The following is a 12,500-nucleotide window of genomic DNA, read 5'->3' as shown; positions in this document are numbered from 1 at the left end:
GGAACACAAAACGTTTTTTGTTGAACACACACCTGATAATGATTGGTAACACAGCCATTGTCTATTTAAAGATGGAAACATTTGCACCACCACTAGAATTTAAAAAGCTATAAGACCAAGAGTTTACACCAAGCAATGTAATGAAAAAGATTAAATATAAAAACATTTGCACACTTAAAACTATAAATATAAATAGTGATAGTATAAAACACAGGTTGCATGGAGACAAACTAAATTTAAATTTGCAGAATGACATGTGTCCTGTGAAAGATTATAATAAATGATAAAATAATAACAGGGACTCTGGAACCAGAATCAGGGATTTATTCCCTTTTGACAAGCTCTAGGTGCACTAAGTTAAGTTAAGTAAGTTTATTTACCACCCTGGCTAACTGCTCAGGCGTGGGCAATCGTGATTACAGAGTGTTACATATATTCACATACATTCGACAGAGTACAGTATTCTGTGATTACAGTAACTATACATGGTAAAATGGGAATATGTCATACAGCATGCAAACGTATATTACGTTTGATCTACCTTTGTTTTTGTGTTAACATAAAGGTGTTCTGTGGTGCGTTTTATGATTATGATAGTTTTACATATCTTCCAATGTATCAGATTCTATAAAATAATCACATAGTTCTTTATACCTCATGTTAGTTGGTCTGAAAGGCTGTATCACATGACACTCCGAGATATAATGCTCAAGCGTTCGCTTATTTTCCTCGTTACACAGTCTACATCTAGATTCATCTGCACTTCTTGCACCTTGCAGTTGCCAGTGCATTCTATAACCTAAACGTATTCTGGCAATAACCACGTCACATTGCCTGGTTTTACTTCGGTGCCACCCATAGGATGGCTTACAATCTCTATACTGATCGTAGTGCCTTATACTACAGCTTTCAGGCCTTTGTGAACTCGTCAGATCTATCAGTTCTTCTTTATGAGAACTTTTTAATATGTGTGCAACCCTTGCAAGAGGCATCCCAAGATCTATATTTACAATATCTTTGCTACAAGCCTCTTTCGCTAAATTGTCTACATAGTCGTGCTTGCGTATACCAACATGAGATGGTATCCATACAAATTGAATGTTAAAATTGCGCTTCTTGCATAAGTTACGTTACGCTTAATGTAGTTCACAATTCCCTCATCTCCATCTGTTTTGAAGGAATTTAGAGTCCGAAGAGCGCTTTGGGAATCACAAAAACCTACTCCAGAGCCCCTGGTAAACTTGGGGAGCCAACCCGAAGAGTTACTTGCCTCTATCATGCTATTTTTTTCATGGAAAATAAGGTATTATAGTTTATGATCATCTTCAAAGTTTGATAAAAAAGGGCAGTTATAAAAATAAAAAGATTTTGAAGTCAGAACAGACATATCTACAAAGAGTTGACAATTGCTTATTGACTGAAAGTACACATTACATGAAAAGAATAAACTGTATTCATACTGACAAAGGTATAAAAAGGTGTGATTGGGAATTAATATTTTCATAATACAAGAGATGCATTTAACCAGTTTCAAATTTATCTTCATCAGTAAACATGAATGCATTTCTGACAAAGATATATCTAAGACTGCTTAAATACATTTCTTGTACTGTGAAGCTATTCATTCACATTCACACCTTTTATGAAAAGAATAGATTGAAAATTGTATAAAGTACACAAAAATCTGTCCTAAGGAAACTAAGTCTGAGGTCTTTTTCCTTACATTTTTATTTCCTTTATTGAGGTTCTAAATGTACACAGATCTATCAAAAAATCAGGACACATAAATTACACTGAATATGGATAATACTAAATAATATTCTATCCTACATATCAACAAAGTTTCCCATCATACTAACTTGCTTCTCTCTGTTAGTGGAATGTCCTCTATCAAGGCAGGCTCTGTTTCCTTGGGAATAGCATCAGATGCAGTAACCAGTCGTGATGCCAAGTAGTGAGGGAGGAGGGTATGTCTTGCTATTGTTGAACTACTATGTCCTTGTCTAATACTGGCCACTGACACAAGGCAGTCATGAGCCATAGAAGAGATGCGAGAATCCTGGGGGAGCAAAGACAAGATATCAAAATGTGCCTGATGTACTCAAAGTATAACTATCTGTAACCATAAATTTATAATATACATATCATCTAATCATGAAGTTTACTGTACTTACTGCACTATGACACATGTTCAATAGGGCATCCACAAGAGGAAACTTTGGTTGTGATTTCTGCCCAGCTGATGAATTCTGTTCATCAACAGATGTACCATTTGCAACTTCATGTGTAGGGGTTGGAGGGAAGCTGTCATCAGGTGTGAATCCACTGGGGACTCCTCCAGTTATTGCTATTGGCTGAAGGGTAAAATTTAAAATGATGTTACAAAAACACAAAGGAGAGATACTACAGGGAAAAGAAAGAAAGATAAGAGAAAAGAAGAAAATATAACTAACAGTGGACTTTCAAATGAAACCAGAAAAAAAACAATGTACCTGAATATACAAGAGGATGATACTACTATCTTGTCGTATTTTTTCACAAAGAGTAGACAGGAATTCCATCTCTTCGTGCTCATAGGGTGATGCTCTCATTTCACAGCTAGCTTTCACCATCACCTGCAAAAAAATTAAATATCATACAAAATTATTACTCTTAACTTTGAGGAATAAAAACATTAATTGTTCATCATATCCTGTCGGTAGAGCTAGACATTCAAAACAAAATGAGACAATGAAATTTTCACTGCACTAAAACAGATACAGATAGTCATGGATCAACATCAAATGAAGAGAATAGATTGCATATTATATGACATCTGTTCTCATGTGTTAGCCCTCTAAGATAACTAAGCCTTTTCTCTTTGCATACAACTATATTCACTGTCCTCTATCTACAACAAAATAATTGGATAATTCATCTTATTCAACTATATTTTGTCAGCACACCTGGAGCGGCTTGTGCACAGGACCATGATGCAGATGGGAATGGTGGAGATGGTTCAGCACCCCAACCAAGAAAACATACGCATGCTGGCGGATCCCAAGGGGACGATCAGCCCTGGCATGGGAGGCCAAGGTGGCAAGCACTTTTTCCTGTACCAGATATTCCATGCACGGACTCAATGGCCCACCCACACGTTGCTCCCTCTCCTCAGCCACCAACATCTGCCAGAAGAAAAGTGTTTGGTAAATATCCTTTTGAAATTGTGTTACTTCCTACTTTCAAAATGAGATGCTATGGGAGAGGAGGTAGAAGGAAAAGAGGGAGAGGGAAAGGAGAATAGTAACAAATACAGAAAAATATGAAACTGAGGAACAAATAGAACTAACTGTATATAGATATATGATAAAAATAATTAAAAAAAAAATTTAAGTGATGCAATGACAGAGATATATGTGGATAAAATAAGATAAAAGATTAATGAAAGAGAAAGATGACAAACAAATAATGAGAAGAAATATAGCCAACACAAGAAAAAAGAAAAATGCCCTGAGATACTCAAGCAGTACAAAAAGTGAAAGGCAAAATCTATTTCTCCATCTTGAGTATGTTCTGTGAAGTTCCCCCCTTCAGCCAGAATCAATACGTCTTTTGTACCTTGAGCATCTGTGTCAAGTGTCTTGGGACATGTGTCTCCTCGATGGCTGGTGTCTGCCCCTCGTTGTGCTGACATCGCTGGCATATGATTGACAACTGCGTCCAGTGGTAGCGTAGATCTTCAACACGTGGACATGGTGGAGCAACCTCAGGATATATGTCATGTATATCAGCATACAAATTCAATAATTAATCTTATTACATCATATCAAGAAATATTTCAATCTCTAATTCTAGAAAAAATAATTCTTTTTAATTAATTCATTTCATTCTAATACAAAAATAAACATTATTGTACTCCAAATTCATACCACATCAGCTGCAGCCTGAAGTGCGTCTGATATCCTTGAAAACATGACTGGGTCGTGCTTCCTCTTCCGGCTGGTGCGACACAGCGTCTCATTCAACACGAACCCAAATATCTCAACACACGACATGAGGCCTCTCCACTCGAGCCATGTTGGCTCTACGCAAACTGAGAGGGTCAGATAAGAATTCCATCAGTATAGTATAGGGTGTTGGTGTAGGTGTGGGTTTGGGTGTTGGTGTAGGTGTGGGTTTGGGTGTAGGTATGGGTGTGGATGTGGGTGTGAATATGGGTGTGGGAGTGGGGGTGGGAGCGGGAGTGGGAGCGGGAGCGGGAGGGGGAGTGGGAGTGGGAGTGGGAGTGGGAGTGGGAGTGGGAGTGGGAGTGGGAGTGGGAGTGGGAGTGGGAGTGGGAGTGGGAGTGGGAGTGGGAGTGGGAGTGGGAGTGGGAGTGGGAGTGGGAGTGGGAGTGGGAGTGGGAGAGGGAGAGGGAGAGGGAGTGGGAGTGGGAGTGGGAGTGGGAGTGGGAGTGGGAGTGGGAGTGGGAGTGGATGTACGTGTGGATAAACATGTGGATGTACTTCTGGATATACGTGTGGATGTACGTGTAGATGTAGGTGTGGATGTAGGTGTGGATGTATGAGTGGATGTAAGTGTGGATGTAGGTGTGGATGTAGGTGTGGGTGTAAGTGTGGGTTTAAGTGTAGGTTTAAGTGTGGGTATAAGTGTGAATGAGTGTAAGTGTGCGAGTATGAGAGTGAGTATGGGTGTAGGAGGGAATAGTTGTGTGTGTGGGTGTGAATGGTTGTGAGTGTGGGTATGGGCATAGGTTTGAGTGTGGATATGAGTATGGATGTAAGTGTGAGTGTAGATGTAAGTGTGGGTGTGAGTGTAGATGTAGGTGTGGGTGTGAGTGTAAGTGTGTGTGTGAGGGTGTAGGTATAGGTGTATATGTGGGTATGAGTGTGACTATGGATGAGAGTGTGCAGGTGCACTAGGACATGTGTCTAAATCCAAATATATGCATCAGTCCTTGATTATGATAAGTCAATATAAGCACATACTTAGAAGACTTAAATCTACAACTACTCTGTAGGTCACTACAGAGTATTGGTACTATATGATAGATACAAACCTGTAATTTAAGAAATTCAGGAATTATGGAAAGGACTTAACAGCATATCTAGAAAGCAGCAAACTCTAATTGTGTTTTTTTTATTACACCTAATAAACCAGCTTTTGGTCTATTACCTTACACTTGATATACTACATATCAAGGAGGTACCAATGAAAGAGCCAACATGGCATTATCATCTGACAGTTCATAGGGTATAAGCAAACTATAAATCAGCTCTAGTTTGTATCATGATTTCTGTCAAAATCAATTTTGCTGGCATAACATGCCAACACCCACAAGCCTGCTACTGGCCTTGCACTAATCAGCATAGCCTCTTAGTCATCAGTCCATTTATATTCTAGCATGATAAAACTCGTAACTCCCCGCCCGTGCTAAATCATTATCATATAATATCCTGTCTAAGCTCAATTTTGCACCATTATCATGTTGGTCTCCAGATTCGGTTTACAAGCCACTGTAAGCTTTCATTGGGTTTCAAGAGATAAACAACCAATATAAATGCAATTTTACCAAAAATAAATTCTAAAAGAGATAATAAATCATATTAACTTTCCTCCAGTCACTAGCCTGTTAACACATACAAAGACTCAATATTGAGTTTAACATACTACAAAACATAAAATCAATAAATTATAATAAGTAATGATGAAAAACAAATTGTTACTCTGGACAGTCTAATTCTCATTTTGGTTTTTCTTTCTCAATATTCAAACTTGATTTCTTTTTCTATTTGAAGAAATCTTATATGATATCTCAACATCAAACTACTGTCTACTGAAGCCAGACTACATTATTGATTTTTCCTGCTAACAATTGTAATTCCTACAGAAAAGACCTTATCAGTAGCAGCTTAGACTTTTAATGTGTGACTTTTTTTCTTATGATTAAAAGCCTTCTTATCACTAGGAGTTTTTACCTGCTTGTCTTTTTTTGTATAAATGACTTTAATATACTTTTCTTTGTCACTTGTTTCCCTTTATCATCTTATGGGTATTTCTAAAGGAGACAATACACATATAACTTATTCAAAAAATAAACTTATATCATGAAAAAGCATGACTAGATTTTCTCTCTCTTCTATATCCAATAACTTCATAATAAGCCCTATCACACTATCACACTTTCCGTCAATTTTTGCATTTCTGAATGTAAAATCCGTATGAAAATCAACTGACCCCATCACATTACCAAGGCAGCAAACATTGCCCATGTAAACAAACATGGCACTATCAGAGTGAGGTCCCAGGAATCACATAAACATTCTCATACATATTACGTTATCTTATAGAAATACAATGATGTATATTGTATATACGAATATTCTAAAATATTAGCTAATGCTTACATTCACTCATTCTATCTAATTTATAAATAAAAACATTCTAGATACATAGATTCTTTCATAGCATGAGATCAAGATAGGAATTAATCAGACGGAAATGGTCATAATGGTCTTCGTCTGGCAGGTGTTCCATTTGCAAACGATACTTGCAGAGAGCCTCAAATTTAGACAGAAACAAAATTTGATGGAAAATGTGTTACTATAATAGATCCTTTAGTTCAATTGGGGATGGAAATGTCATGGAAAAAAAGCACCTTAGATTTCTGCACGTTATCATTTTTATATAGATCATTGTTTACCTTCTACATGCCAGCTGACTGAAGCTACACCTATCCCAAATAACTTTCCAGTGTGCATGTAATAGTTTTTATGATCTTGAGAAACTACATCACACAATGTTACAATTCCTTTTTAAATATACAATATTAGCAAGGAAAAAATACAGATACAGAAGCATATAAACAAGGAAAAACAATCTTGATTCTAAAACTGCAACCTCACAAAACAGCAATGTAATGCTGTAAGATCATCTTTCCTCTATATTCTTTCCTGAACCGGAACTACATTCAACCTTGAGGAAAATTACCAATAAAACTTGCAACAAAACCAAGGACACGATAACAACAACATACACAAGACACACATTGTCAAGTCCTAACAAATTTGTTTCCATAACACACATAAACAAGACAAACCAAAAATATATGATTTGTTCCCCTAATTTTCCTGCAACAATAACACGCGATACATAGAATGCTATGTCAAAATAAGCATGGAATTATACCTGATCATACATGACACGTCTCAAAAACGCAAAGAGTACACTGCAGTTACAACATATAAGTTGAAAATGTCACAATATAATAAGATATGATAATAAGATAAATAATAAGTGAGAGATGTCACAATCAGCTGAAGGATGTACTCTCAACACCTGTTATACTCCTGTAATTCCCACCACTCCTACGCCCATAACACACACTTACATTACTAGAGTCTCTTCCGGGTAACGCCAGTGGTCTCGAAATAGCTTACCAACAGGAACAGCTGCTTCTGCACGCTAATTATGAGGTCAAATGCGCCGTAATTGGAGGAATAAATTCTGAAAAGTTTGTTCTATTTCGTCTGCTACGTGGACAGCGTTCAAGTACCTAAATCTTCAAAATAGTGTGTACAAGACCATCACCAGAAAGGTTTTAAATGTATTTGATATGGATAAAAATAAATTTATCAAGCTTCGTAAAAAGACAAAGGTTGTAAATTTTCAAGAGGATGAGTAGAAACGCGTATTTGAGCGGGGTACTCGAGCGCCTTGTTGTGAAGAGGCTCAACTACTAAACCTACAATCAAAAATCAACAACAGTCACCTCCCAGACGCTAAAATCAACCCCATAAACGCCAACTTTAAGTCAAACCACACCCCGCTGTCATCCTTAGACCTTAAAATCAGAATCTCTCCCTCCAAAACCCGAAGAGCGTCGTCTCACCGGCGGGGTAGTCGAGCGTTCGCTGTACGGGCGGCATGGCGGGGTCAGCTTCAATTTCCTCGTCGAGCGTCTCCAAAAAATATGTCTCCAGGAAGGTCAAGACAGTGCGATGGAAACCCCCCAGCACTTCGGATTTCGGCGACACCAACACCTTCGTCACTGGCAGCTGGGATGATTGCGTAAGAGTAGTTTACCGGGACGTTGTGCTGCTCGCCCGAATGTCACTGGGATTTGTTTTGGATTTGTATCTTTATCTTTATTTCCTGTCACTTTGTGTGTATTTCTCGTTTGGTCCGGATACTAAGAGGATGGATGGGGCTCTAGTGTGAAAGTGGCTTTGAAAGTTGATTATGCGGTAAAATGTGTTAAAGCCTTGTCTTCAAGGATCGCAAAAGTTTCGAATCGAGAAAACGTCGATTCCAGGAACTCCCAGAGAACACCTCTGCTTGCCACCTCGCACTTGCCTTGGCGTGTATCTTTTGCCCCAGATCCGAGATGATTATTTATGCTGTGTTCGGAACTCCTCGTATTGCCTGTCCAGACAACTTGTCAGGACCAGCAAGACAATGAGGCCACGTTCCGAACCTCCAAGGCCTTCACTTCCCAGAATGCAACCAGCTGGAAAGTTAACATTCGGCATAAGTTGAAGATACCGATGCACATAGATAGAGGGAAATGGACACCGCCATCTTATAGAACGGAGGAAATAGAGTGGGTTAGAACATAGTTTAAGCTGCAGTGGCCTCATATTTACCCAAAATAATGAAAATATTACGCACTCACCTTTCAGTTTCTGTCCATCAGCATGTTTACCTTGGTAAGAAAAACAACACTGACCCATGAACTCCTTACTGCAATAGCCTAAGTAGTACCAGTGTTACTACGCGCATGTCAAAACAATATTTAGGAATCACTCGCCCTATCAATTGCATATATTATTTTTTGTCTAAAAGAAGGTTGGCTGGAATTTTACCTGTACCCTTATCAGTGTATACTGTTACACATATATCCTCGTAAAGTCTTTTATTAATGTTATTATACTTCATTTATGAGTTTGAAGATTGATTTATAGCCTTATTTAGAATCGTGCGCATTGTCCATTTCACACTTCCTTTCGCCTGCCAACAGCTTGCATTAGCCCGTAGATTTTCAACGATGGCAAGTTCCTTGTTGCACACCTGAGTGAGTTACAGAAGTCAACAATCAAAATAATCATGTAACATCGATATGGAACAAGGAATTTACTAATAGTTTAAAGGAGTTTCAAGTATTTTGTTATCTGAAAAGTTTCTGGATATGCACACTTGGTAACCATTGCACACTGCACACTTCAAATTTTCTTTGTGCGCCGTGGATATAGTTCCGGCACCAGAATTTATAACAGTTTGGCTGTTCGTCCGGCATACATGCGCACTAACTATTTGCGCGCAAACACACACTTGCGCATTAGCCTTGCATACAAATTTTGGTGCTGTTTTTGTGTTGTTCATTGTTCGTGGCTTAGTGTCGATCATCAATTATGGATTTCTTCAAAGTTGGAACTGAATTTGCCAGTTTTGCTGATGTGAAGGAAAACTTGACCAAATTTCAAAGCACTTTCACACAGTTTTATGTCAAAGATTCAAGGACTGTTGCTGCAGCTTTGAAGCATACACCGGATAAGAAAGTATAGCCAGAGTTGAAGTACTCCTACTTAGTGTTTGCCTACATCGGGAAATAAGGCAATTGGAGGGTGTCCGGGGGCGAAGCCCCGGTAAGGAAATACGGCAATTGGGAGTGGGTCCGGGGGCATAGCCCCCGGGTTAGGAGGTATTTTTGGTTCATACGGAGATCCTACTGGTATGTCATGTGTTTAAGATGCGGTTCACTCGCTCATTCGTTCGCGCAACACCGTGTCGAATCATCCGTGGCCAAATCTTCTCTTGGGTTCCTACATTTTTTTAAAATGCATGGTATGAACGAAATCACCCCCCACCCCCACCCCCCCGAACACCTGATTCCCCACGGGATCCCCCAACATTGTTGGCGGGAGTCGGGGACTTCATCTCTGACGGGTGCAGCTCTATCATTTATAGGCACGATAAAATAACAGAACAGGGATGAAAATCACAGAAATGTCAAACTGTAGCAAACTTAGCATGTATGTCCACTCGGTCCTAAGAATAATTAAAAATTTTGATGATGTGCCGGAAAAATAGCTCTTCAGTGCAGGCTTCCGACAAAAAACGCCAGAAAAATATCCCAGCAGAGTCTCGATCCGACTATGAATATTGCATGAAATGACCAAGACAGAATTAATGATAGTGCGCAAGCGCGAGTGTATGCCGGACGAATAGCCAAAATGTTATAAAATCCGGTGCCAGAACAATATCCACGGCATTCTTTGTGCACACCCAAGATCTTGTTGAAAAGTGCCGTACTTTCCATACTGGCCCAGTAGCATTGCATAACAGATTGTGATGATTTTGATATTTATAGATTCTTCTATCTATTAGTCTGGCAGATTTGTTTGTTTCAACCAGTTACCATAAACTATCTAGTATCCAAATATGATAGAAAATATTGCATGGAATGTCTCCATTAGCAACAGTCTTAGGCCTGATAGCAGGGGAGGGCATTAAAGATATCAGGAAATTTGAAGGGTAAGATATGAATAATATACCCAGAATCAGTCACTACATTGTTTAACCTTTCCTACCTTCTATGTATTCCCAAGACGGGGGACCAGGGGTGTACGGTAATCAAATGAATTGTTAAGATCGAGTACCATTTCTACATTGACGATCTTGATTTGATAGTCCCAATAGCAGGGGAGAGCATGAAGTATATCAGGGAAATTAAGGTATAAAACAGGCTCAAGTAAGAAGAATTGAGAACAAACATGCGTAAGACCTGTGCAAAAAACACAAAATCGGCCAGTGAAACTCTACAGACATACCCGCCATCTCTGAAATTCAAAACTCTATAGGAACCCAACCCACCTTTCAGCTAAATCTATGTTAATTTACACGTCTCAAACCCCCCCAGAAAAACATACTGACCAATAAACCAGCCTAATCTAACAATTTAAGTTGCCATGTCTAGGAGGGGAGATATGACGGGGGGGCTCGGCACCCCAACTACCCCGAGGAAACTTTATCTTTACCTCAGTACGTACGGCAGGTTAGAGCTGCATTCACACCTTAAAATAATATACCAAATTCCTTTAAATCTGAAAACGTCAAACTTTCGTTCCCTTCTTTCTACCATTGGGATTTCTTCGGTTTTAATCCTTTTCAGGATTTGGGTACTTGATGGGCTCAGGTATTACTCTGGGATGTGTTACGAATATATTTTTCTTCTTTGTTGCTGTATAGTCTTCACAATAACTCAGAATCAATACAACACAGGAAATGCAACATTTCTCACTGGCGTTCTGCCACAAAATGACCAGATCCGAACTGTCAAACCTCATAGCTGGCGACAAAGTGTGAAACATATGATGTGCAGATAAGTCTAAAGAAGTGTATAGGTAAAACTTAAACATGTAAAAGAAGTACAGTTACATCAATGAAAGATTAACCCACTTACAATGGGTGTCGCACATATGAGACACCTGGAAAAGTAAACATTGCTGGTCGTCCCGCTGGTGCAATTCCAAATCCAAGTTCGCGCTGTGATTTTGTCGCCTGTGGCAGCCAGCGTGCAGGCGAGCCACCCAGAAAATATTATTTTTGGCTTAGAAATGTACCGTCACTAGTGGGTTAAGGAGGCCATCGCACTGAATTTTCTACAAATATTTTTTTAAATACTTGGAAAATTGAATACCTCGCTTCCCCTCCAATTGCTATTATAGCGTGTTCATACAAATATACTCTTTTGGTATTCACTGACAAAAGCTGGCAACTCTGCATACTGTATCAGCAGGAAGCCACAACTAGGAGACAATGCTAGCAGTCACCACCGGAGAGTCAAGAGTAAGAGGTTGCACATTGCCTGCCTCCTCAACACCCTCACATAGACGTTCTCCTGATACACCCTCATAGCACACTAATGATAGATGTTATGCCTGTAACTGATAAACCTTACGATGAGAAATACATGTCACAGTCACAGCTGCAGCAGTTGTTTATTTGTATGAAATGCCTCACAAGGTACTGTAAAAGCACTGTAAATCCTGCGATGACAAGGCTGCCCTTCGACAACCATGTACAGTTAGTGCAATTAATACTTTGTTAAAAGGGAGGGACCAGGTACCAGCTACACTTCAGAATACCATGTGAATGCCATGTAGTGCATCAAGATTGGCATAGGGATCACAATTCTTAAAATAATAATAATAATGAAATAAAAAGAAAAATGATAATAATGATAAAAATTATGCAGAGAAAAGTATCCTCAACTTCAAAGCTTGATATCTTTCAATATCAGCATCACCCAAAACTCTTCAAGTTTAGAACAATTGTACCCTAAACCATTCTCCCTCTACACTGCTGTTCCCCCCTGTCAAATCCCTTTTCCATTCTAAATCCAGATCTCTACCACTTCTCCTATACTTACCTTTCCTTCCCCTCACTTTCCAAGTTACACCAGACAGCCTAAATGTTTTACTCCATCTTTGCTTTCCACACCCTCTCCTACACCCTCCTTT

At 39.1% G+C, this 12,500-nt stretch overlaps 2 protein-coding genes across 6 annotated transcripts in view; one reads left to right on the top strand and one right to left on the bottom strand.

Annotated features, from left to right (window-relative positions):
- LOC113808471 (FHF complex subunit HOOK interacting protein 2A) overlaps positions 1-8,003 on the bottom strand; it is a 27,678-nt gene extending 19,675 nt beyond the window's left edge. Inside the window, exons 1-7 of one of the 5 annotated variants that reach the window (XM_027359886.2) lie at positions 7,871-8,003; positions 3,909-4,072; positions 3,598-3,744; positions 2,946-3,164; positions 2,493-2,615; positions 2,175-2,354; positions 1,860-2,059 (exon numbers count right to left, since the gene is read on the bottom strand). In XM_027359886.2, the coding sequence (XP_027215687.1) occupies positions 1,860-2,059; positions 2,175-2,354; positions 2,493-2,615; positions 2,946-3,164; positions 3,598-3,744; positions 3,909-4,072; positions 7,871-7,907 (1,070 nt within the window). In that variant the 5' untranslated portion in view covers positions 7,908-8,003. Of the gene's footprint in view, positions 1-1,859; positions 2,060-2,174; positions 2,355-2,492; positions 2,616-2,945; positions 3,165-3,597; positions 3,745-3,908; positions 4,073-7,167; positions 7,188-7,317; positions 7,336-7,369; positions 7,545-7,870 lie in introns of those variants that run through there. The other 4 variants (XM_070131881.1, XM_070131882.1, XM_070131884.1 and 1 more) reach the window with 4 other exon arrangements.
- LOC113806625 (nucleoporin Nup43) overlaps positions 7,906-12,500 on the top strand; it is a 10,516-nt gene continuing 5,921 nt past the window's right edge. The window contains exon 1 of the mRNA XM_070131893.1: positions 7,906-8,049. Coding sequence (XP_069987994.1) covers positions 7,906-8,049 — 144 coding nt within the window. The remainder of the gene's footprint in view (positions 8,050-12,500) is intronic.

The sequence above is a fragment of the Penaeus vannamei genome, chromosome 17 (genome assembly GCF_042767895.1).
Source record: "Penaeus vannamei isolate JL-2024 chromosome 17, ASM4276789v1, whole genome shotgun sequence".
Lineage (NCBI taxonomy): Eukaryota > Metazoa > Arthropoda > Malacostraca > Decapoda > Penaeidae > Penaeus > Penaeus vannamei.
Note: the sequence above shows the minus strand (reverse complement) of the source record. Positions and strands in the feature narration are given on the sequence as shown.